Source organism: Citrus sinensis, chromosome 6, assembly GCF_022201045.2.
Source record: "Citrus sinensis cultivar Valencia sweet orange chromosome 6, DVS_A1.0, whole genome shotgun sequence".
NCBI lineage: Eukaryota > Viridiplantae > Streptophyta > Magnoliopsida > Sapindales > Rutaceae > Citrus > Citrus sinensis.
Window position 1 is genome coordinate 14,095,002 of NC_068561.1, and position 24,748 is coordinate 14,119,749.

The following is a 24,748-nucleotide window of genomic DNA, read 5'->3' on the forward strand; positions in this document are numbered from 1 at the left end:
TATTCACTTTGTGTAATCAAGTGCACATACGTGTCCTTATCTGGTGAGGCTCCGTACTTTATTAAAGAATTTCTAGTACATATATATCACTACTGAGTAAGCCTTTGATATTAAAAAACTACGAACACAAAAATATTCTCAATTTTCATTCAACTATATTTTAATTTTCAGTCTAAGAGTTTTCATATCTTTCTCATTCACGGCTTCTCACTTAAAAGGACTAAAAGGATCCATATTGACTGATGAGATAAGGAGAGCATTTTGTGGGATAAAGATGAGTCAAGAAAAAACAACTTTAGATGTATATTTTGTAAAGAGCTAAATTCAGATAATCGATGTTGTAAGAAGAAAAAACTCCCTAATTTTTTGAATTTTATATTTCATTTATTATTAATTTTTACATTTATTTATTAAGGTTTTACAGTATTAGAAATCTTAAAGAAACAAAGGAATAATTGTTTTTGCCTAAATATCCTTATATATATGTATATATATGTATACACGCACACATAATTATTTTGCTATAGAAGGGAAGGACCGCACAACAAATTAAGGAAGGTCTAATATGGTATAAAAGCCAAGCAATTTTTATTGTGGATATGGGTGGATAAGATTTGTTAAATTCAATAATAAATTTCAATAACTATTTCTTTTGTCCAAAAAGGAAGAAATTGCAAAAGTCTTTTAAAAAAAAAAAGCTGCCCCAAATAAGGTTAATAAGGTAATGCGTGAACGCTAATTATCAAGTGGGACTAAATAATGCGCAAATGGTAAATTATGTCGCGGGAAATAGCCTATAGTGGAATGTAATTTTGGCCAAGATATTTTTGGATGTTTTGTATTTAATATTTAAATCAGGTATAGATTTTTTTAATTAATTATAGTTAGAATTTTGATAATATGAATGATATCCGATGTTGAAAAAATATATATTAATCCTTTATGTTTTGTAAATTATACTACAGATACAAAATAGGTGAGAAGGAGATTTTACCAGTAGTCTAAATTCAGAGAGAAAAAGTACAATAATATAAATTAAAATCTCAATTGAATACTAATATTAATATAAAGATAACACGAAATCTTTTAACGTTGAGGAGAAAATTCTTAATTAATTCTTTGTCATTATCTATTTACACTGCAAAGAAAAATCTTTGACAATTTATATATTTAAAAATAAATAAAATTACTTACAAGAGGATACTTGGACCAGAGCGGTGAACGCAGCCGTTGTTTTCTCCGCCACCTTTCATTGCCAAATGTGCTTAATGTTGCATGCAGTAAATATATTTATTCTCTCGGCTTTCCGCTCCTTCACTCACTCGCTCTCTCTCTCTCTCTCTCTCTCTCTCTCATCTCTTCGTCACTCTCTCCTGTTCTTTCTCAATTTCTAATGCTACCAATGATAGACAATTTAAAAGACTTCAACATGGCGGCCTCATCGGTGCCGCCAGTGGTTTCTCAACAAAATATGGATACGGTAATTAATTTAGCTTATAATGTCCTTACTGCTATATTTTGATCCCATAAGATCATCAAAAATTTGATGGCTTGAGGCACAGATCTGATATTATTTTGCTTAATTAACATTTTATAGTTCAACAAATGTACAGTTTGTAAAAGCTTGGGAACCAACCTAATGATATCATCATTTAGTGGAGAAAAGATTTAAAATTAGGGTTTATTGAGAAAAAATTCTAAAATTATTTATGTGGTTATTGTTCATTAAGTATCTTCATAGTCATAGTGATTATCTGTTTCTCATTTTCAAATATTTTCTAACTTAAACCCTTTTGTAACTTATTGAACGCTATAATATCTCTTGATGCAAATCTCCTTATTTTCGATTCACCTTCAGGCAATTAGTTTACTATTGTGCACTTATTTAGCTTCACATGTATACTAATTGAAGTATAATTGTCAATTGCAGCCTCGTCCATCAAGTGTAGCAAGAGATGGAACTCACGATGCGGTATGTTGTTGTTGTCTCAGCAATTATTCCTAATTTTTAATAGTCAAGAAAATATTTTGAGTTCTATAAACGATGTTTTTATAATTAAAATTTTCAAGAATATAGTAATTACACTAAGAAAAACAATTGTAGTTTCAAATTTCGTTAGAAGACTAGGATCTCAAGTTTCTTTTCGATTGGCGGTTTCGGGTAGAGCTAGCATTACTCATATTCTTTCAAAAACTGTTCGCAACAGTAACCTTTTAGAGAAATATATTATCAACAGAAACGAACCAAAGAAAAGTAGAGCACAAGAGAGTGTTGCCAAAGAACAAACGACTAAGGAATAAAAATATTTTTTTCACTTTTATTCTCACCTTGATTACTCAGTTATTTCAGTGCTTACGTATTTTCTTTGCATTTTGCAGAAGAACAAAATAAAGGAAGGTTACAGCTCAGCTAAACCTATTGAGCTTCTGATCATCAACGTTGTGCCTTTGACAGTGGTGCCTGCCCTTGGTTATCAAAAGCCCAAAAGGCGGAAAAGGGGTAGAGATCCTCTCACGGACAGCAGGAAAGTTGGATCACCTAATGGCTGGATGTATGAGCAGAGGGAAAGAGCCAATGTCAAATACGTTGACCAGGTTGTTTTAACATTGGATGTCCTTTCATCAAATTATTTTAACATTTATCGTTTAGAAGCATATGGACATGATGGTATAAATACATACATACATACATATATATATATATATATATAAAATTTTCAATTTAGGATTTTAAAGTTAGAAAAAATTTGAGAAAGTTTTAAATCCTGTGGTTTTATAGTGTTAATTTCATAATATTTTAAAATTGTGCAGTTTTAAAGATTTTTCGGATTTTCTCATATTTTAAAATTCTTGATAAAAAAACTACCATATATATATATATATATATATGTACGCATATGTACGCACATATGTAGGTGCAAGTACTCTGGCTGACTATATATGTTTCACAGGTGCAGTTTTATTATGAACCGGGGACAAACAAGCAATTTAGGTCAATTAAAGAAATTGACAAGCAATTCGAATTAAAGGAGAAAAAAATTCAATCAATTACTCCTCAAGCACGACAAGCAAATGATCGGCAGAAACTTGCTCATGTGAGTGAACCTGCAAAATCAAATCTCTATTTTGGCTTCTACTTAATTTGTTGTTTAATTTTTTTTATTATGCCCATATGCAGGATTCTAGGAGCAACATACCTAAGAAGAGGAGTATTGCCAACAAGCGAAGAAGACACTACTTAAAAAAAGGCCTTTATGACGGTTATTACCCATCATCTACCCTATGGCATGACAGTTGAGCGACCGTCATTGATTCCGGTGTCAAGAAAAAACGATGACAATTTTTATATGTCATGTTATGTATGACATATTATCTATCACGATTCTATCATTGTTACTTTGATGAAAAATTTTCACGCATGATTAATATCTATCATAAACGCTTCTCATTCATGATTGTTATCTGTCATATAAACATGACATATTTAATTGGAATAATAAAATTATTTAATTATATTAATTAGATTTGGTGGGAATAACTGGAATATCTTTAAAATATATTTTGGCGGTAAATAAAATAAATTTTATTATTTGGCGGGATTTATTGAAACTGGCGCATATATATATATATATATATATATATATATATATATATATATATATATATATAAATGTGCATAAAATTAAATTGCAGAAAAGTAAATTGCAGAAATTTAAAGTACATGGAATTGAAATGGCTTTAAATAAAAATGGGATGCTTACATTATTTGCTTTTCTTTGTAGAGAAGAAAGGGAAATTATGGGAAATTAATCTGAAGACAGGAGAAATTCCTTTTTGTCTTCGGATTCCAGATTCCTATTCCCAGAGAGAGAGAGAGAGAGTTTTAGAGAGAAGGAAGAGAAGTAGAGAGAGAAGCTCTGAAAATGAAAAATGAAAAACCTGAGGAGTCTAAGTCTTCCTCTCGGTTTATATACAAAATCTTTAAACTGTTCACTGTAGCGGGACTTTAAGTGCACAGTAACATCTGGAACTCTGCACTGTTCACTGTAGCGGGATTTTAAGTGCACAGTAACAATTGGATCGTATCTTTGAATAGTAGATGCTTTGTACAAATACTGAAATACAGACTGACATACAATACGGGTGAAGAGACATGTGCGCTCTCACTTGTGTCCAGGGGACCACCCGGAAAACTCTTTTTTTTTTTTTAAGTAAATAATCAAATAATTATTTACAATGCTTTACTGGAGAGAAAATGCCGAAACAATCATCATCGTTTTCGTCTCCGAGGGAAATAAATGGCTCTTCGTCATCATCATCATCATCTTCAGAGGAGTCTGCAACAGAGGATTCTGTTCCTGATTTTTTAACCAGAGAATTTCTTCAAAACAGATAATGCCGCCAAAGAAGAAAGATAAAGGTAAAGCAGTTCTCAAAGTTGTTTTCTATTCCAAAAAGCAGATGGTAAATCGGCACATATATCTTTTTCAATAAGGCTTTTGAAATCGGAGATTTTTCTTTGTATAAAATCATTTTGTAATTGACTTCTAATTCTTTGGAAATTCAAATCTGTTTGTAAACAAAATAAATCATCTTGCTTGGATTTAAGAATGGCATTAATTTTATTTTGGTAAACAGAACAAGCTTTTACAATGTTTAGATTTCTAGTCTTTGGTTTTTCTATAAATGGGAAAACAAGTTTTTCATTTTTTGCTTTGAAGGATATACTATCATAATTGACAGTATAAGGAGTTATAAGATTTATAAAAAGAGTTCCCAAAATGATGGCATGATGAATATCATTTGTGAGGACAAAAGACGTTTTAAAATCAAAACCATTATTATGGATTGAGGCTTCAACCTTTGAACTGACATTCAGTTTTGAATTATTAGCGGCAGAAAGTCTTTCTCTTGTTTTTTCATGAAATCTTTTGGGGACAATATCCTCTCTAATGCAATTTAAATCGGCGCCAGTATCAAAAAGGGCAATGGCGTCCATTGCAAAATCATCAGAAAAGATTAAAGTGACTTTAACCAAATACTTTCTTGTGGTGATTTGCTTTAAAACAAATAGAAAATCATTGGGTACTGACTTAATGTTTTCTACTTTAATGTCATCACCATCATCAGGATTAGATTCATTGTCTGAATTATCCTGCAATTGTTTTTGAAAAAGAAGTTGGATAGTATCAGAATCCCTTTTTTGTTTTTCTTTTAAATCTCTGATTTCACATTTGATTTCTTTTATCTCTTTCTGAAGATCTTGGATATTAGGAACCATCTTCTTTGTTTTCTTTTTATCCAAAATTTGAGTAAGATCATAAGAATTCTTTTTAACAATTGGGACTTTAGAAGTCTCGGCTTTATTAAAATCCAAAGTTTTCAAAAGTTTATCAAGATATTCTTTTTGAAGATTTGGATAAGAAATATGCTTTACAAGTTCAAGAAAAGTTTCTTGGTCTTTAGTCAAAACATTGATTTTCTTTAAATATGAATCAGATTCAGATTCACTACTGCTAGATACAGAGTCATCTGAGTCAAAAAGCTCATCAACTTGATACGGATCACTATCTCCCGACATGGAAGATTCGGAATCAGAAGATTCGACAAGAAGGGCGGCTAATTTGGAAAGGATCTCTTCATCGAGGTCAAGTTCATGAAGCTTTTTGTTCATCCTGCAATAATTTGCAGTATGACCTTTCATGCCACATTTATGACATATAACTTCTTTGTAATTGAAAGGGGTCTTTGGTTTGGCTCTAAACTCTTTTCTTTTAGAGAATTTGGGTTTCTTATAAGGCCTCGAAGGTTTCTTATAAGGAAGTTCTCTAAAATTACGAAAGGGTTTCCTAGAATTTTTTAACTTGTAATGTTTCCTGCGGGGTTTAGTGGAACACTCGCCATTACAATCTTTGGAATAAGAAGTTTTAAAGGGGTCATAATTGAATTGTTTGCAGAAACCGCCTAATTCTTGTTTAGACTTCTTAAGCTCCCACTTAAGTCGTTTTTGTAATTTCAAATCTTGGCAGATCTTTAAACCTTCTTTATTGACGAAACTGACAAGTTCACCATAGGTAAGCTCGTCATAAGGAATACGATTATCATAAAGGGCTTTGATGGAATTTCTTACCTTTTCACCTAGAAGGGTAGGTAATCCAGCAAGAAATTTTTCTTTCCAGGTTATATGATTTGCATCATCCCTTAAAAATAGTCTGGTGAAAAAAGAGGTTTTGTAGCTCTGAAATTCACTAAGTTTCCTACATCTTAAATTATGTAGTAACTCAGTGTTTTTATCACGAAGGTGTGAAGGGTCACCAATGAAATGGAGGGAAATGGTTAAAATTAGAGTAGCAACAGCATCCTGAATTGGATTGTTGAACTCATCAAGAATAGGGACTCCATTTTCATCGACTTGAATGGAATTTAGAATGTCTAATTGTTGCTGATTAGTGAGAAGATGATCCCACCAACCTTTTAGTTGACCAGTAAAACCGGCAATTAAGATTTCTGCTATAGCACGATCAGAAGTTCCTGCTTGGGTTTTATAGGCATTGGCTGCCATTGTCATCTGTTGCAACAATCCTAGGATATTGTATTCGGACATACCGTCAATATTCCACTCATAGACTGAAGATGCATTATATCGGGATTGATTTAATGCACTTGGTCTATTATCTATCGCTAGATCTGGTGGAGTCTTGACAGTGGGAAGGGCTAATTCCCAATGAATTTTGTTTGCTTTAGGAGTGGGTTCCTCTTGGAAGGCTTCTATATCCGAAGAGGCTATAGAAGTTTGGTCATCTTTCTCTAATACTCCAATCTTGCTAGATTGAGGAGTATCAGGGGCTATCTGAACTTTGCTAGATGAGGAAGAAGCAGCTTCTATCCTATCTAATTGTTCTCTAATGGCTTTAGCAAAATCTGATTTTGACTCTTGAACAAGCTTTTGGCTAGTTTTCGAAACCTGAAAGGGTTTGAAAATATGTTCCTTAAGCTTTTTGTCAGAATTCGATTTTGTTGGAATAGGAGAAATTGATGGAACAGTAATGGTTGACTTCTGGATTTGGTTTTCTATCCTAGTCAACTGCTTTCCGATTGTATTTAAGTTAGTATTACAGAAATTATTTTGTTGGATAATACTACTTAAATTCGCCTCAGAATCATTTGGTTTTGGAATTTTGTAAGGTGAAGCTCGAATTTGGACAGGAGGTTCACCGTGATCAACGGTTACACTCCGAAGAGGTGGGTGTTCAGATTCTATAGTTCTATCACTATCAAGAAGTTTCCATTCAGAAACTTTCTTCCTAATAGTAATAGGGTTTGACTCTTTAAAAGGATAAGAGACGTTGTTATCAGAAGAATATATTTCGAACCAATCAAAAAACAATATATGAACTTTATGAAGATTCACAAATTCATAATAAGTTTGTTGGATTTCATTTCTTTGGTTTAAAAAATGTTTGAAAAACCAAAGTCTTTTTTCTTTGTTTAAATCAGAATAAAAATCATTATGCAGAGAAGTTTTATCTAATTCAAATTCTTTTTCAATGACATTAATAACATTTTCTGTAACAGCAGAAAACGTAGGAGATGTTGGAGGAGAAGGTTCCTTCTCTTCCTGACTCTGTATATGTTGATTACTAGTGTAGATCGGATGAGGAACACTAGTGGTGTAATCAACTGATCGAATGGAGGTACTAGGTATATCTGAAGTAGAAAACCTAGGTTGACTTTTTATCGACTGAAAAGGGAGATTTATAACAGAGGGTATTTTTGTAAATTTCCTTTCTAATGAAGGAATGCTTGAGCACGATACTTTATCAGAAAATCTGGATGAGTTAGATCTTCTGAATGACAGTTTGACTTTACCATCGGAATACTGAGTCACATTTTGCAACTCTGTATTGGGCTCAAGTTGTTTCGGAATTGCTGGTGGAGCGGCTCCTTCAAGGATCCATTCCTCTGGAAGATTGACATCCTTCCATTGGATTGGTTTAGGAATGACCGTGTTGGCTTTGGACAAATCAGTCTGCAAGAGAAGGGTCTCATCTCTTTTTGACTGGTATTTATGCTGTGTGCTAAATGCAGAAATCACGGTTTTGTAAGAAATTTTAAAAATTAATGCAACTGGGATGGATCCCTTAATCATATGATAATTATGGGTTTTGATTTGTAAAATCATGCTCTTTAAAATATTTTTGTCTTTAAGAGAAATTGTTATATTTGGATAACAATCAAAAGATATGGGACCTTTACATAAACTAGATTCGATACTACTTAGTAAAGAATCATCAAAAGAGATGAATCGCCCATCTCTAAGGACAGCAAGGATAGAGGTATCCAAGCCTTCTTTGGTCAAAGGTTTTATTCCTACTTGGATTAAACCAATGTGAATATATTTGAAATTCTTTTCTTTTAATTTCTTTAAAGATTTTTCTGAAAACAAATAAATTGTTTCAAAAGGTTCTGAAAAAGTTATATCACGTTCTTCAGTTTTTATAATATAATCATGCTTTAAAAGATCAAGCATTTTTGTTTTGTAAATCTTTTCTTTGGAAATTTTTGGAAGTTCCCAACAATCAATTGCTTTGTCAAAGTTCTCAATAACGAATTCTTCTGAACTCACAACATGCTTTGACTCACTAGTCTTCCCGGAAGAAGAGCTAGAAAAGGACGATGTTCTACAGATCGGAGGATCCATGGTCAAGACCTTATGGTCAATTTTTGGTTTGGTCAATATGGCTACAGGTATGGATTTACAGCCCTCAGCGGAATCCTTATCCTAAAACGGGACTTACAACCAGTAAAAATTCACCACAAAACAAAACTTCAAAATAAAACACAAGATCTTTAAACACGAAACTCTAAACAATAAAACACTTTCCTCCCCTTGGCTCTGATACCAGAAGGAAATAATTTTATATATATATATATCCAAGAAAAGTGTTATATATATATATATATATATATATATATAACTTGGAAAGAAAACAAGTTATACATTCCTCTGAGGCAAAGAGACTGGATCTCGATCCTCAGTTGTAAATTTTCTCTTCTCCCTCCATTCCCTCAGAGCACCATTTCTGGGAACCGGATCTGGTACTGTGTATGCACCCAAGCCTTTTAGATGAATGTTTGTTGCTAGGCTTGCTAAAGAATTTAATAAAGATTTGGTAAATTTTATAAAAGCAGACCAACCGCGATTAAAGAACCTAATCTATATTTGGTAAAGCAAAATTGATTTGGTATATCAACTGGACACTCGAGGATGCGGACTACTGGTCCAAAGCGCTATTAAAGATTGGCTTTCCCTCCAAGTTTTCAAATGCGTTTACCACACTGCCTGGCCTATTCCTATTGGGACTACCAGCAAGCTTGGTTCAACACATTTTTCTTACAAAACCCAAAAAAGTCCCATTCATAGTTATTTTTCTTCAATTCAAAAATAACCATCCAAAGTCTTCCAAATTGGTTCCAACAGTGGTGGAATTATTTTGGTCCAACACCACAGATCCTAACTCCAAATGCCACTCATTGTTTAAACCTTTTCAAAACCCATTATTCCCCATCAGATTTAGAGAAACAGTTTTCTCCCTTCCTCTGTTTTTGTACCAATTTCTTCCTCCCATGGGTATGGATGTGGAATTTTAGATTGCATACTCATGAAAAACAACTCATCATACAAAGAACTTTCAAAGTCAAGTGGTGGTCAAAATTCGATGAACAAACCAAATTGACTGAATCCCTCATCCAAAATTGGCTTTGTTCAAAAGGCTTTCTACCACAAACCATTAAAGACTCCAAAACCCAACAAACCTTCCTAACTCAAAAATCCAAAGCCCAATCCCTCCTGGCTAGTGCCAAAACTGAAGATGAATACTTCAAAGTCATGGAACAACTCCTAACCTCCAGATCAAAGTCTTCAGTAGCTGACACCTCTGAAGACGAAGAAGATGATGAAGAGCCATTTAATGAAGAACCATTCATTTCTCTTGGAGACGATAATGAAAATGACTGTTTCGGAATTTTCTCTCCAGTAAAGCATTGTAAATAATTATTTGATTATTTACTTAAAAAAAAAGAAATATTTTTATTCGGGTGGTCCCCTGGACACAAGTGAGAGCGCACATGTCTCTTCACCCGGGGTGTATTTTGTATTTTGTATTTTTTATTTTGTATTCTGTATTTTGTACAAAGCAACAGCACCGCTACAGTGCCAATTTCCAAAGATTACTGTGCACTTAAAGCTCCGCTACAGTGAACAGTTTAAGTGTTTTATTGTTTAGAGTTTTCGTGATTTAAAATCTTGTGTTTTATTTTGAAGTTTTGTTTTTGTGGTGAATTTTTACTGGTTGTAAGTCCCATTTTAGGATAAGGATTCCGCTGAGGGCTGTAAATCCATACATGTAGCCATTCTGACCAAACCAAAAATAGACCATAAGGTCTTGACCATGGACCCTCTACTCGGTAGAACATCGTCCTTTTCTAGCTCTTCTTCCGGAAAGACTAGTGATTCAAAGCATGTTGTGAGTTCAGAAGAATTCATTATTGAGAACTTTGATAAAGCAATTGATTGTTGGGAACTTCCAAAAATTTCCAAAGAAAAGATTTACAAAACAAAAATGCTTGATATTTTAAAACATGATTATATTATAAAAACTGAAGGACGTGACATAACTCTTTCAGAGCCTTTTGAAACAATTTATTTATTTTCAGAAAAGTCTTTAAAGAAATTAAAAGAAAAGAATTTCAAATACATTCACATTGGTCTTATCCAAGTCGGAATAAAGCCTTTAACAAAAGAAGGTCTAGACACTTCTATTTTAGTTATCTTAAGAGATGGGCGATTCATCTCTTTTGATGATTCATTGCTAAGTAGCATCGAATCTAGTCTCTGTAAAGGTCCAATTTCTTTTGATTGTTATCCTAATATAACAATTTCTCTTAAAGATAAAAATATTTTAAAAAGCATGATTTTACAAATCAAAACCCATAATTATAATACGGTCAAAGGGTCTATCCCAGTTGCTTTAATTTTTAAAATTTCATACAAAGCTATGGTCTCTGCATTCAGTACGCAACACAAATTCCAGTCAAAAAGAGATGAAACTCTCCTCTTGCAGACTGATTTGTCTAAAGCAAACACTGTCATTCCGAAGCCAATCCAATGGAAAGATGTCAATCTCCCAGAGGAATGGATTCTTGAAGGAGCCGCCCCACCGGTGGTTCCGAAACAACTTGAGCCAAATACAGAGTTACAAAATGTGACTCAGTATTCCGATGGTAAAGTCAAACTATCATTCAGAAGGTCTACCTCATCCAGATTTTCTGATAAAGAGTCGTGCTATAACATTCCCTCATTAGAAAAGAAATTTACAAAGATACCCTCTGTTATAAATCTCCCATTCCAAAATACAAAGAGTCAACCTAGGTTTTCTACTTCAGATATACCTAGTACCTCCATTCGATCAGTTGATTACACCACTAATGTTCCTCATCCGATCTACACTAGTAATTAACATGTACAAAGTCAGGAAGAGAAGGAATCTTCTCCTCCAACATCACCGACGTTTTTTGCTGTTACAGAAAATGTCATTAATGTCATTGAAAAGGAATTTGAATTGGATAAAACTTTTCTGCATAACGATTTTTATTCTGATTTAAACAAAAAGAAAAGACTTTGGTTTTTTGGGTTAGGAAGGTTTGTTGGGTTTTGGAGTCTTTAATGGTTTGTGGTAGAAAGCCTTTTGAACAAAGCTAATTTTGGATGAGGGATTCAGTCAATTTGGTTTGTTCATCGAATTTTGACCACCACTTGACTTTGAAAGTTCTTTGTATGATGAGTTGTTTTTCATGAGTATGCAATCTGAAATTCCACATCCATACCCATGGGAGGAAGAAATTGGTACAAAAACAGAGGAAGGGAGAAAATCGTTTCTCTGAATCTGATGGGGAATAATGGGTTTTGAAAAGGTTTAAACATTGAGTGGCATTTGGAGTTAGGATCTGTGGTGTTGGACCAAAATAATTCCACCACTGTTGGAACCAATTTGGAAGACTTTGGAAGGTTATTTTTGAATTGAAGAAAAATAACCATGAATGGGACTTTTTTGGGTTTTGTAAGAAAAATGTATTGAACCAAGCTTGCTGGTAGTCCCAATAGGAATAGGCCAGGCAGTGTGGTAAACGCATTTGAAAAACTTGGAGGGAAAGTTTTGAATTTGTGGAGTTGGTCACCCCACTGGTTTGGGCTTAAGACTTTTAAAATAGTGGCTGTGGAGTAGGCCGGTTCTGAATGGGTTTCACTGAGAAAGAAATGTTTAAATTTTACAGACTCAGTGGCTTCTAAAATGCTTTGATAATAAGGCTGGTGTTTTGTTAAGTCCCATGGTTTGAAAAACCAGCCTTTAGGAAAAAACTTTGAGATTGCTTGGAAAGGATCAGTGTGGTAAAATCCATCTTCCATAGTTAAAACATTTTGAAAATGGGTTTTATCATACCAATCGAAAGTTTTCTTTGAAGGTGTAGGCTGGGAAAGAACAATCTGAGAAGATGAACTTTGACCAGAAAGAACAACAGTTTGGCTTTGGGAAGAAGACTTTGTAATTTCTTTAGAAATTGGGTTTTCTTCCTCAGGGATCTGAGAAAGGGCTTTAGATTTTGAGATGCCTTGTAAGGCAAGCATAAGCTCAGGGGACTTTGTAATAGATTCCATCCACTCTTTGACTTGTTGTTCAGAGGAGATGGATTTGTACTGGGTTCCTTGATTTTCTTCAACCATTTCAATCCAGAATTTAATGGGTATGGCTGAAGAAAGTCATTTTTCTTTAGAGGGAGTAGATTGGGGTTCTTTGGAAGTTTTAGTAGGTTCGGTATCTTTGAGAACAACTTTACCTTTGTCTTTTTTCTTCGGCGGCATTATCTGCTTTGCAAAAATTCTCTAGTTAGAAAATCATGAATAAAATTTGTATCTCCTTTAATAAACTCAATATCAAAATAAAAAACACTTAAAATGGCTTGCCATCGTGCAAAAATTTGTTTTGATGCAATGTTTTGAACATCTTTTTCTAAAACATGTTTTGCAGCTTTGCAATCGATTCTAAGTAGAAATTTTTGATTTAACAAATCATGTTGGAATTTTGAAATGCATAAAATAATGGAAAGGATTTCTTTTTTGATGGTTGAATAATTCTTTTGGCATTCATTCCAATGTGCAGAAACATATTGAACTATCTGTTCCTTATCATTATCTTTTTGCTTTAATATTCCTCCATAACCTAAATCTGATGCATCAATTTCAACAATTTTAGGTAATGCAGGATTTGCAAGAAATAAACATGGGATGCTTTTTACAGAATTCTTTATAAGTCTAACTACTTTAGTATGCTCATCGGTCTAGGCAACAAGATTCTTTTTTAACCTATCATGCAAAGGTTTGGACATCCTATTGATATTTGGACAGAAATCAAGAACATAATTTAGATTTTCTAGAAATCTTTGCAATTGAGTTTTATTAAGGATTTTATCAGGAAACTTGTCTGCAAAGGCAAGAGAACGCTCAATAGGGGTAATGGTTCCTTTGCAAAATATGGTGACCTAGGAACCTGATCTTTGTATAAAACAAAGAGACTTTAGACTTAGAGATTGCTAAACCAGCTTTTCTAGTAGCAAGGTAAAAGGTCTTTAGATGTTTAAAATGTTGGTCGATAGTTTGAGAAAAAATCAAAACATCATCGATATAAACAATGCAAAAATCAGAATAAGAGTTATAAATGTCATTCATAATTCTTTGAAATTCTGAAGGCGCATTTTTCAACCCAAATGGCATGACAGTCCACTCATACTGTCCAAAAGGAACAGTAAAAGCGGTTTTATAACGGTCTTTTGGATGAATTTGAATTTGCCAAAAACCTGATTTTGTGTCAAATTTGAAAAATATGAAAGCAGAATGCAGTTTTTGAAGCAAATCGTTTTTGTTAGGTATTGGGTACCTAATCCATTTTAACGCTTTATTAAGGGGTTTATAATTTATGACTAGTCTTGGTACTCCTCTTTCAATTTCAGAATTTTTGTTTACATAGAAAGCGGCACAAGACCATGGGGATTTAGATTTTACAATGAGTCCCTTAGACTCCAAGTCTGTTATTTTAGTTCTACAATGTTGTTCCAAATCCATATTCATTTGGATTGGACGAGCTTTAGTAGGTATCTGTCTTTCATCAAAAGAATTCTCGTAAGGCAAATCTACCAAATGTTGTTTCCTATTCCAAAAGGCTGAAGGAAGATCGGCACAAATCTCTTTCTCAATTAGATCTTTAAAATCAGAGATTTTCTTTTGGATGAACTCATTTTGTAATTGGCTTTCAATTCTTTTTAAACTTAAATCCTTTTGTAAAAACATTAAATCACTTTGTCTTGATCGGAGAAGATTGTTGATTTGATTCTGATAAACAAAACATGCTTTAACAATATTTAAATTTCTTGTTTTTGGCTTTTCAATAAATGGGAAAACAAACTTTTTGTCTTTTGCTTTAAAAGATATACTATCATAATTGACAGTATAAGGTGTGATGAGATTTATAAAAGGGGTTCCTAAAATGACAGCATGGTGTATGTCATTTGTAAGAACAAAAGAAGTTTTAAATTCAAAACCATCGTTATGAATTGAAGCTTCGACTTTAGAATTTACATTAAGCTTTGAATTGTTTGCTTCAAATGCTTACACTTGACTTCCAAGGTGTTAATAACCTTTACAACAAGAGATTATCCCAATCTCTTTAACCCAAGTGTATCCCAACACTTACAATCACTCAAAACAAAAGATTTCAAATTTGTTTTGCCTCTCACAATATATAAGATTACATAATGATGCCTAATATGTGAATAGATGAAGCAAGAATGTGTTCAAAGCTCTATGAAGATTGTATTCTCGAATATAAGCTCAATAGTCGTATTGTGATCAATCTTCTTTGAATTTGAATGAGCTTATTTATATTTGGAGCTGAAAAACTAGCCGTTACAAACTGTCGGCCCGAAAACGGTTCGCCGTTAACCATTAACGGTTAACCGTTTAGGCTGGTCAAAAGTTACCGTTGGGCCAAATTTCAAATAAACAGCTTGCCGTTTTATGATTACCCTTTCGCCGTTAAATTCCAGAAACCTGCAAGATGAACATCAGTTATCCGTTTACATTAAACGGTTAAGGATTTGCATGAAGTGACTTCTCTGGATATTATCGGTTAACCGTTTGTAATAAATGGTTCGCCGTTTGTTTCCAGTAACCTGTAAAACAATTTAGCCTTATCCGGTTTTGTTAAACAGTACCAGAGGAGTACAACCTTCAATTCTGGATGTTATCGGTTAACCGTTTCAATAAACGGTTCACCGGTAAATTCCAGTAGCCTTCCCATCTTTGTGTTTTCCGTTTTTCGTAAACAGTTAGAGCTTAGGCAATATGTTACTCTCTGGTATTAATCGGTTAACCGTTTAAAAGAAAACGGTTCACCGTTTATTTCCAGAATCACATTTTAAACCAAATTTTGCAAAGAAACTTTTTCTAATTTGAAAGTCCATCTTTTATGAATATGAATGGAATGATTATTAAGGCTTTCGTTTATTAAGGAATAGCTCCAAAATTTTTATCAAAAACCATTTAATGTTTGTTATCATCAAAATCAATATTATTAACAAATTCATGTTAACACCTTTGAGGTGAAGATAATGCGTGATTATGCTCTTCAACAAATATACAAACCATATATTTACCGAATTCAGATTTAACCACTACTAATTTTGCACTACAACCACCTCGTATTATACCGCATCGCCTCTTACGATTAACAACTTGGCATTGTCTTGCTTGTCCTTCTTTAAAGCACACATATTCTTTCCTTATTATGTCATTACTCTCTTTGCATATCGTACTCGAATTAATTCGGATACTAAAACCACCCTCTTTAGCGTATTTGTTGTAAAATTCATAAGCATCATCTAAAGTGTCAAATTCTTGACGTTTATGTGGCTTACGGTCGAGCGCTACTTCTGGTACATAGAGACTATCCTCACAGTTTGACTGGCCAACCACATTTTGAGCATTCATTTTAGTACAATTGAAATAAGGGGAGAAAAAGAAGAAAAAACACAAATTTAGGGAGCTAAAATAAATAATTAAAGAGGATGAATATGAATCAGCATGCAACTCACTTGAAAAAAAAAAAAACTTAATGGCGACGCTGCAATGAGTGATTCAATTTGATAACGAACAGTCGTTGCATTTGCCAAACTAAATTTAATTTGTTCAATTTGGAATTGTTTTATTTCAATCTGCAAATTGCTTAAATGGTGCTGTGTAAAAGTTTTTTTTAGTTTTCTCTCTCTAGAATTGTGACTATTGCGCTTCCTCTTTTATTTTTTCGGTTTTCAAAAATTATAGAAACTCTCCAGTGTGGGTCCATATGTCGGGAAGCAGTGCTGTATAAAGAAAATATAAAGTGACGGTTGGATCAAATCCAACGGCCACAAGCACTCTCCCGAATTATTACTATGATGCAGGATCCTGGATTAGAAAAGCACTATATATATATATATATATGTATTCTCTTTAGAGATAAGAGTGAGAGTGTGGACCCTACAGTGGAAGCAATGGTGATAATAATAGATGTATTGTATTCGTATGTATTGTGTGTGTGTGTGTGTGTGTATATATATATATATGCGCCAGTTTAAATAAATCCCGCCAAATAATTAAAATTTATTTTATTTACTGCCAAAATATATTTTAAAGATATTCTAGTTATTCCCACCAGATCTAATTAATATAATTAAATAATTTTATTATTCCAATTAAATATGTCATGTTTATATGACAAATAACAATCATGAATGGGAAGTGTTTATGATAGATATTAATCATGCGTTAAAATTTTCAATCAAAGTAACAATGATAGAATCATGATAGATAATATGTCATACATAACATGACAAAAATTGTCATCGTTTTTTCTTGACACCAGAATCAATGACGGGCGCTCAACTGTCATGCCATAGGGTAGATGACGGGTAATAACCGTCATAAAGGCCTTTTTTCTAGTAATGTATTCTTCGCTTGTTGGCAATACTCCTCTTCTTAGGTATGATACTCCTAGAATCATGCATACGGGCATAATAAAAAAAATAATTAAACAACAAATTAAGTAGAAGCCAAAATAGAGATTTGATTTTGCAGGTTCACTCACATGAGCAAGCTTCTGCCGATCATTTTCTTGTCGTGCTTGAGGAGTAATTGATTTAATTTTTTTTCTCCTTTAATTCGAATTGCTTGTCAATTTATTTAATTGACCTAAATTGCTTGTTTGTCCCCGGTTCATAATAAAACTGCACCTGTGAAACATTTATAGTCAGTCAGAGTACTTGCACCTATATATGTGCGTATATATGTACATACATACATATATATCTGGTAGTTTTCTAATCAAGAATTTTAAAATACGAGAAAATACGAAAAATCTTTAAAATCGCACAATTTTAAAGTATTATGAAATTAACACTATAAAACCATAGGATTTTAAAACTTTCTCAGATTTTTTTTAACTTTAAAATTTTAAAAAGAAAATTATATATATATATATATATATATATATATGTGTGTGTGTGTGTGTGTGTGTGTATTTATACCATCATGTCCATATGCTTCTAAACGATAAATGTTAAAATAATTTGATGAAAGGAAATCGAATGTTAAAACAACCTGGTCAACGTATTTGACATTGGCTCTTTCCCTCTGCTCATACATCCAGCCATTAGGTGATCCAACTTTCCTGCTGTCCATGAGAGGATCTCTACCCCTTTTCCGCCTTTTGGGCTTTTGATAACCAAGGGCAGGCACCACTGTCAAAGGCACAACGTTGATGATCAGAAGCTCAATAGGTTTAGCTGAGCTGTAACCTTCCTTTATTTTGTTCTTCTGCAAAATGCAAAGAAAATACGTAAGCACTGAAATAACTGAGTAATCAAGGTGAGAATAAAAGTGAAAAAAAATATTTTTATTCCTTAGTCGTTTGTTCTTTGGCAACACTCTCTTGTGCTCTACTTTTCTTTGGTTCTTTTCTGTTGATAATATATTTCTCTAAAAGGTTACTGTTGCAGAACAGTTTTTGAAAGAATACGAGTAATGCTAGCTCTACCCGAAACCCCCAATCGAAAAGGCACTTGAGATCCTAGTCTTCTAACGAAATTTGAAACTACAATTGTTTTTCTTAGTGTAATTACTATATTCTTGAAAATTTTAATTATAAAAACATCGTATATAGAACTCAAAATATTTTCTTGACTATTAAAAATTAGGAATAATTGCTGAGACAACAACAACATACCGCATCGTGAGTTCCATCTCTTGCTACACTTGATGGACGAGGCTGCAATTGACAATTATACTTCAATTAGTATACATGTGAAGCTAAATAAGTCCACAATAGTAAACTAATTGCCTGAAGGTGAATCGAAAATAAGGAGATTTGCATCAAGAGATATTATAGCGTTCAATAAGTTACAAAAGGGTTTAAGTTAGAAAATATTTGAAAATGAGAAACAGAAAATCACTATGACTATGAAGATACTTAATGAACAACAACCACATAAATAATTTTAGAATTTTTTCTTAATAAACCCTAATTTTAAATCTTTTCTCCACTAAATGATGATCTCATTAGGTTAGTTCCCAACCTTTTACAAACTGTACATTTGTTGAACTATAAAATGTTAATTAAGCAAAATAATATCAGATCTGTGCCTCAAGCCATCAAATTTTTTGAGTATCTTATGGGATCAAAATATAGCAGTAAGGACATTATAAGCTAAATTAATTACCGTATCCATATTTTGTTGAGAAACCACTGGCGGCACCGATGAGGCCGCCATGTTGAAGTCTTTTAAATTGTCTATCATTGGTAGCATTAGAAATTGAGAAAGAACAGGAGAGAGTGACGAAGAGATGAGAGAGAGAGAGAGAGAGCGAGTGAGTGAAGGAGCGGAAAGCCGAGAGAATAAATATATTTACTGCATGCAACATTAAGCACATTTGGCAATGAAAGGTGGCGGAGAAAACAACGGCTGCATTCACCGCTCTGGTCCAAGTATCCTCTTGTACGTAATTTATTTATTTTTAAATATATAAATTGTCAAAGATTTTTCTTTGCAGTGTAAATAGATAATGACAAAGAATTAATTAAGATTTTTCTCCTCAACGTTAAAAGATTTTGTGTTATCTTTATATTAATATTAGTATTCAATTGAGATTTTAATTTATATTATTGTACTTTTTCTCTCTAAATTTAGGCTACTGGTAAAATCTCATTCTCACCTATTTTGCATCTGTAGTATAATTTACAAAACATAAAGGCTCGGATATCATTCATATTATCAAAATTCTAACTATAATTAATTTTAAAAAATCTATACCTGATTTAAATATTAAATACAAAACATCCAAAAATATCTTGGCCAAAATTACATTCCACTAAAGGCTATTTCCCGCGACATAATTTACCATTTGCGCATTATTTAGTCCCACTTGATAATTAGCGTTCATGCATTACCTTATTAACCTTATTTGGGGCAGCTTTTTTTTTTTTTCAAAGGCTTTTGCAATTTCTTCCTTCTTGGACAAAAGAAATAGTTATTGAAATTTATTATGGAATTTAACAAATCTTATCCACCCATATCCGCAATTTTTATCCACAATAAAAATTGCTTGGCTTTTATACCATATTAGACCTTCCTTAATTTGTTGTGCGTGTTGGAGAATTAACAAATAAAACACTCAAAACAAACACTATTTTATTTATTCAACAACACTTCTCACCAATTACAACTCTTATTTTTCACTCTCTACAACTTAGAGATTTTATTACTTCACTTGATGCTTAAACCAAAGGGGAGAGGGGGTATTTATACATGATACAAACTAATCACAACTATTCATTTATTCAACTACTTTATAAATCCTCACCATTCATTAAAACCTACCACTCACCTACTTCACAAACCACACCTACCACAACTAACACAAATAATTCAAACTTCACCAACCATACCTACTCATGGAATCTTCCATGAGTTGGGCTTGAATTTATTCATCTTGAATCAAGTTTATAATCCAACACCTCCCCTTAAACTTGATCCTGTTGTTGTGCAAATTTTAATGTACTCGCAAGCGCACGAATCTATTGTAGTATAGACCAATGGTGACGAGTGTCGATCCCACGAGAAGGTAGATTTTAATTATATGTAGAATTAATTTTGTAAATGGGTGGTTGAAATTGTGGTGGAAGTGATTTAAATTATCCTAAAATTGGAATTGAGATGGTGATAATAAATTCTAAAATTGGAATTGCAATGGCGAGAATAAATTGAAGCGAAATCTATTGAAATGACGTACTTGAGTATCTGGATCCGTATCAACATGCATCATGGGCTAAATATTCCTTATTAATACCAATTAAATCATGAGGGGGGAATCCACACCTCATGAACCACACTCTAATCAATATGGTGCTAAGGACTTATCGTGCCAAATAATAATAACCTTATACTAGAGAGCCGGTGTAACCAAGGTGGTATCTAGACAAGATTATTATTATTTGTCGACAAGAAGTCAAAACATCCACAAAAATTAGAGGGGAAGAGAAAATAAATTTACCAAATTAAGCCCATGACACATGTTGAGACTTCACCTTCAACCCAAACTTGAAAGAAAATTAGCCACTCATAATTGAACTAGGGGCAAAATGAGAATTTCTTAAAATACAAAGAAAATACAAGATGGAGAAGGAATTACAGAAAATGGATCCCAAAAATGGATTCAGAGATATCAAATTAGTGGGGGGAGGCCCCTTTTTTATAGATACATTGAGTAAATTGTGGCCATCGGATTAAAAACAGTTTGGATGCTCAGGATTTCGCCACGTCATCAGTCAACAGTACGCGTGAATAGTACGCGGTTTGACCACGCGGATGAACAGTAACACGGTTTAACCCGGGTGAACAGTGACGCGGTTTAGTTGAAAATAATCCTGTGTAATGCATGTACCGTACGCGAGATTTTTGGTCCACTGATATGTTGCCACGTTATCAATCAACAGTGCATAAGAATTTTAGTCCAACAGGATCGTGACACCTCATCAGTCAATGCCACATCATCGGTCAATGCCATGTCATCGATCCGTCTATGTGAACAGTGTCGTGAACAATAACGTAGATAGTACCGTATATGTGAATAGTACCGTACATGTGAACAGTGTCATTTTTCCTTTTATGCTCCTCCTAAGGTTTTCGACCGTCCTGAGTTCAAAAGTGATATCTGTTTTGCCATTTGATCTCTCGTTTATTGTGAAATGACTATAATGCCCCTAAAATACATAAAATACTTAATTAAAATAAAACACACATAATTAAATTACAATAAGCTAAAACACATAAAAGTAAAGGTTGTTAGTAAGACTTGAAATATAAAATGACGGTTTTCTCCTTTATAAATATGTATTTTCTAACACTCAACACACCCCCCAACCAGCTTATTGCTAGTCCCTAGCAAATAAAGCGAAAACAAAATTTAAATCCAAAATGTTTTTTTTTTAAAACACTCGTGTTTATTCAATCAGACTAATGATAACAATCAAATAAAAGTATAAGCATTATCTCCCATCTAAAGGAATATCACACCCACATCAACCATCCACATGAATCAGCCTAGTAGATTGTCATAGCTACTTTTAAAAATGACATGTCAAACCCCAAAATCTCACTGGAAATAGTGACACTCTCACAAAAAAAATTAAACCCAATAAAAATAGTCACTCCAATGAACGGTAATTGAGAGAAAATAATAAAGAAGTGATCTCACCAAAATGAAAGAAATATGCCCTCAGCTTAGAAATAATACGATCTCCAGTCAAATAAAAATGCTAGTCAACCCAATTTATTTATTTTTTTTTCATGCATCACTACATCTTTTTAGCCCATATAACTAGCTTTTACTTCAGATTATAGTTCCCTAAAATCAAGAAGGACTTTTATTAGGACGTAACATAGGCTAGGGACATGGTTAACAAAGAAGGGAAACAAGGAAAACAAAGTATATGTTTGAGAAAAATGCAGAGAAAATTTTTTTTTTTGAAGTTGCAAGGTGCATTTCACCTATTATTGTTATTTTTTTTGAAACATTTTTTTTTTTGCTTTTGCTTAGCACAACGTCACTGAACAAAATAATTATTTACATTTTTCTCAAACATAAATAGGTGATGGAACTTATAAGACATTGGGTAATACTCCAAATCGGAGTGGGTCAAGATGATAAGTTTGACAAAGAAAGGTTTTTTGTTTTTTTTAAAGGCTCAAAAGGGTTAACTATGGATATTTGATAAAAAGGATAGCTAGAAAGTCTCAAACGGATCAAAGATGGCATTTCCATCGTCTTTTAGGGCTCTAAATAATCTTCCATATCTACTAGTTAGATGGGCCTCCAAATGTAGCAACACACATTTTTTTTTCTTTTTTTTTTAAGGGTTAACTCAAAAGAAATCTAGAGATCGTGTATACAATAATAAACTGTTAAACTGTATAAAGAATTGACAAAAGGGTTACTCTCCAAGAAAAATAATAGGCTCAAAAACTCACTTGGTACTTATTATGACATGTTCATTCCTTCAAGCAACTCATATTTGTCTCCGACATCAACATGTAGAGTAGCAAGCATAATGTAACATCACTTAAGACCAAAGATAATACAAATACTAAAATTTGAAATAAATCATGTCATCCAATGTCAAAACAAATTACACAAATTTTTTTTTAAACAACATTCTACCCCCCAACCTATTCTAAACATGAAAGGAAAATATACATGCAGAAATGTGAAAATGATGCATAAAAACTAATTAGAAAAGTTACACGTAAAATGATAGAAAACGAAAATGGTTTTTTTTTTAACTTAGAAGATGCGTTTCTAGAGGCACTACACTCCATATTCAGCCATCTTCGACTCAAAAATTTGAAAATATATATTTATAAGGAGAAATTAAAAAGAAGAAAAATAGACATCAAAACATAATAAAGAAAAAGAAAATGTTTGAATTTTGTTTTTGTTTTTTTTTTAGATTTTTTTTAATGATGAAGATGCGTTTCTAGAGTCACTACACTCCATATTTAGCCATCTTCAACACAAAAAGTTAGCAACAATTAGTTTCTACAATAAAAAATTAGTAAAAACTTAACCAAGATTCCACAATTGTCGACTATTCCCTCCCCCCAACTAGAACGAAACATTGTCCTCAACGTTTGAAAGGAAAGAAGTAGAGTTTAGAAGACATCACCTGGGTGGTGTAACACAGAAGAAAATATTTACAAGCGGAGAGTTAAATCTAATTTGTACTTCTTACTGCGGCTACTGTTACCATCATTATTTGGGCGCTCCAACACAAAAGTCTAGGGGTCTGGCTCCGGTTTATAAGCTTGTAATAGATCAAGTAGCTCATTAGCAGTGTGAGCACAAATAAAAAGTTTTTTCACATTAGAATGAATGAAATAGTTTTTTATTGCATGGTTAAGAAATGCGATAAAGTCATCATAAAAGTTATTGACATTTAACAAACCGATAGGTTTCTGGTGGATGTGCAGATGGGCCCAAGATGCTAGTGTGATAAGTGCCTCTAGTGTTGCAAGATCTCCTGGAAGGAAAATAAAAGCATCAGCATGATTAAGCATTTCAGTTATTCTTTCTTGCATACCTGAGACGACTAACTCTTCTCCAGTTGATGAGTTAGACGAACTGCCCAATGGTTTTAGGACTCTTGGGATGATGCCTAACACTTGGCTGCCTCTGATAAAAGCTGCTTCTGAGACCATTTTTGATAACCCTCGATTACCTCCTCCATACACCAAGTGTAATTTTCTTGCTACTATGCTTTGACCAAGATTTATGGCTGCCTCAATGAACTCTTTATGTTTGCCATATGTAAATCTAGAAAGCACACAAATGTTCTTGAATTGTCTATTGGGAGTAGCTGCCATTGTGATACTTCTCAAAAATAATTTGTGAGTGCTTGACAAAAAAGAAATCACATTTAAGAATCTTGGTGACAGTGGATCACAGTTGTGTATGAGGTAACATGTCAGTGTCAAATAACGCATAAAGCACGTGGCTCGCTAGTCAAAAAAGAAACAGTAAAAGGGAAAAAGCAAACAGTAATAAAGAAAAAGCAAACATTAATAAAATTATTAAAGATAATAATGCACACAATAAAACAATAGTGAAATAAAATAACAGTAAAGTGAAAGGATATTTACAGGTAGTTGCGACTGTGGCTCACATCTTCCTCTGGTTTTAAGTCCAGAAACGGCTTGATCGCCCTCTATAGGTCGAGGATAGGCTTCTTATCCAGTTTTCTTATAAACTGGCAAACATGGTCGTTTATAGTCAGATTCCTGAGACTATATCGTGCATGCTCTTTCTGGAATAATGGCCATAACTGGAGAATCGTTCCTTGCACATATCCACTGGGATGCGTTTCAAGAGACAAAAGGATATCATCCAATGACTCCTTATTCAAGCCATCCCTAATGAATTGAATCTTATCTTCCGTGTTATCAGACACCATTCCTAAAGAACATGAGTTTTTATTGCAACTCATTCTGGCACATTTATGACAAGCAACAGAAATTCTTCGAGCTCGTCGTTTTCTTGCATAATTTCCTT

The 24,748-nt window shown here is 33.2% G+C and overlaps 1 protein-coding gene across 1 annotated transcript; it reads left to right on the plus strand.

The window, feature by feature from the left end:
- The first annotated feature begins 1,357 nt into the window (after nt 1-1,357).
- LOC127903107 (uncharacterized) lies at nt 1,358-2,785 on the plus strand. Its single transcript, XM_052443772.1, has 4 exons — nt 1,358-1,480; nt 1,931-1,972; nt 2,380-2,595; nt 2,780-2,785. Exons 1-4 carry the CDS (start codon nt 1,394-1,396, stop codon nt 2,783-2,785), a joined length of 351 nt encoding a protein of 116 aa, XP_052299732.1. The 5' UTR covers nt 1,358-1,393.
- Nucleotides 2,786-24,748: the final 21,963 nt, after the last annotated feature.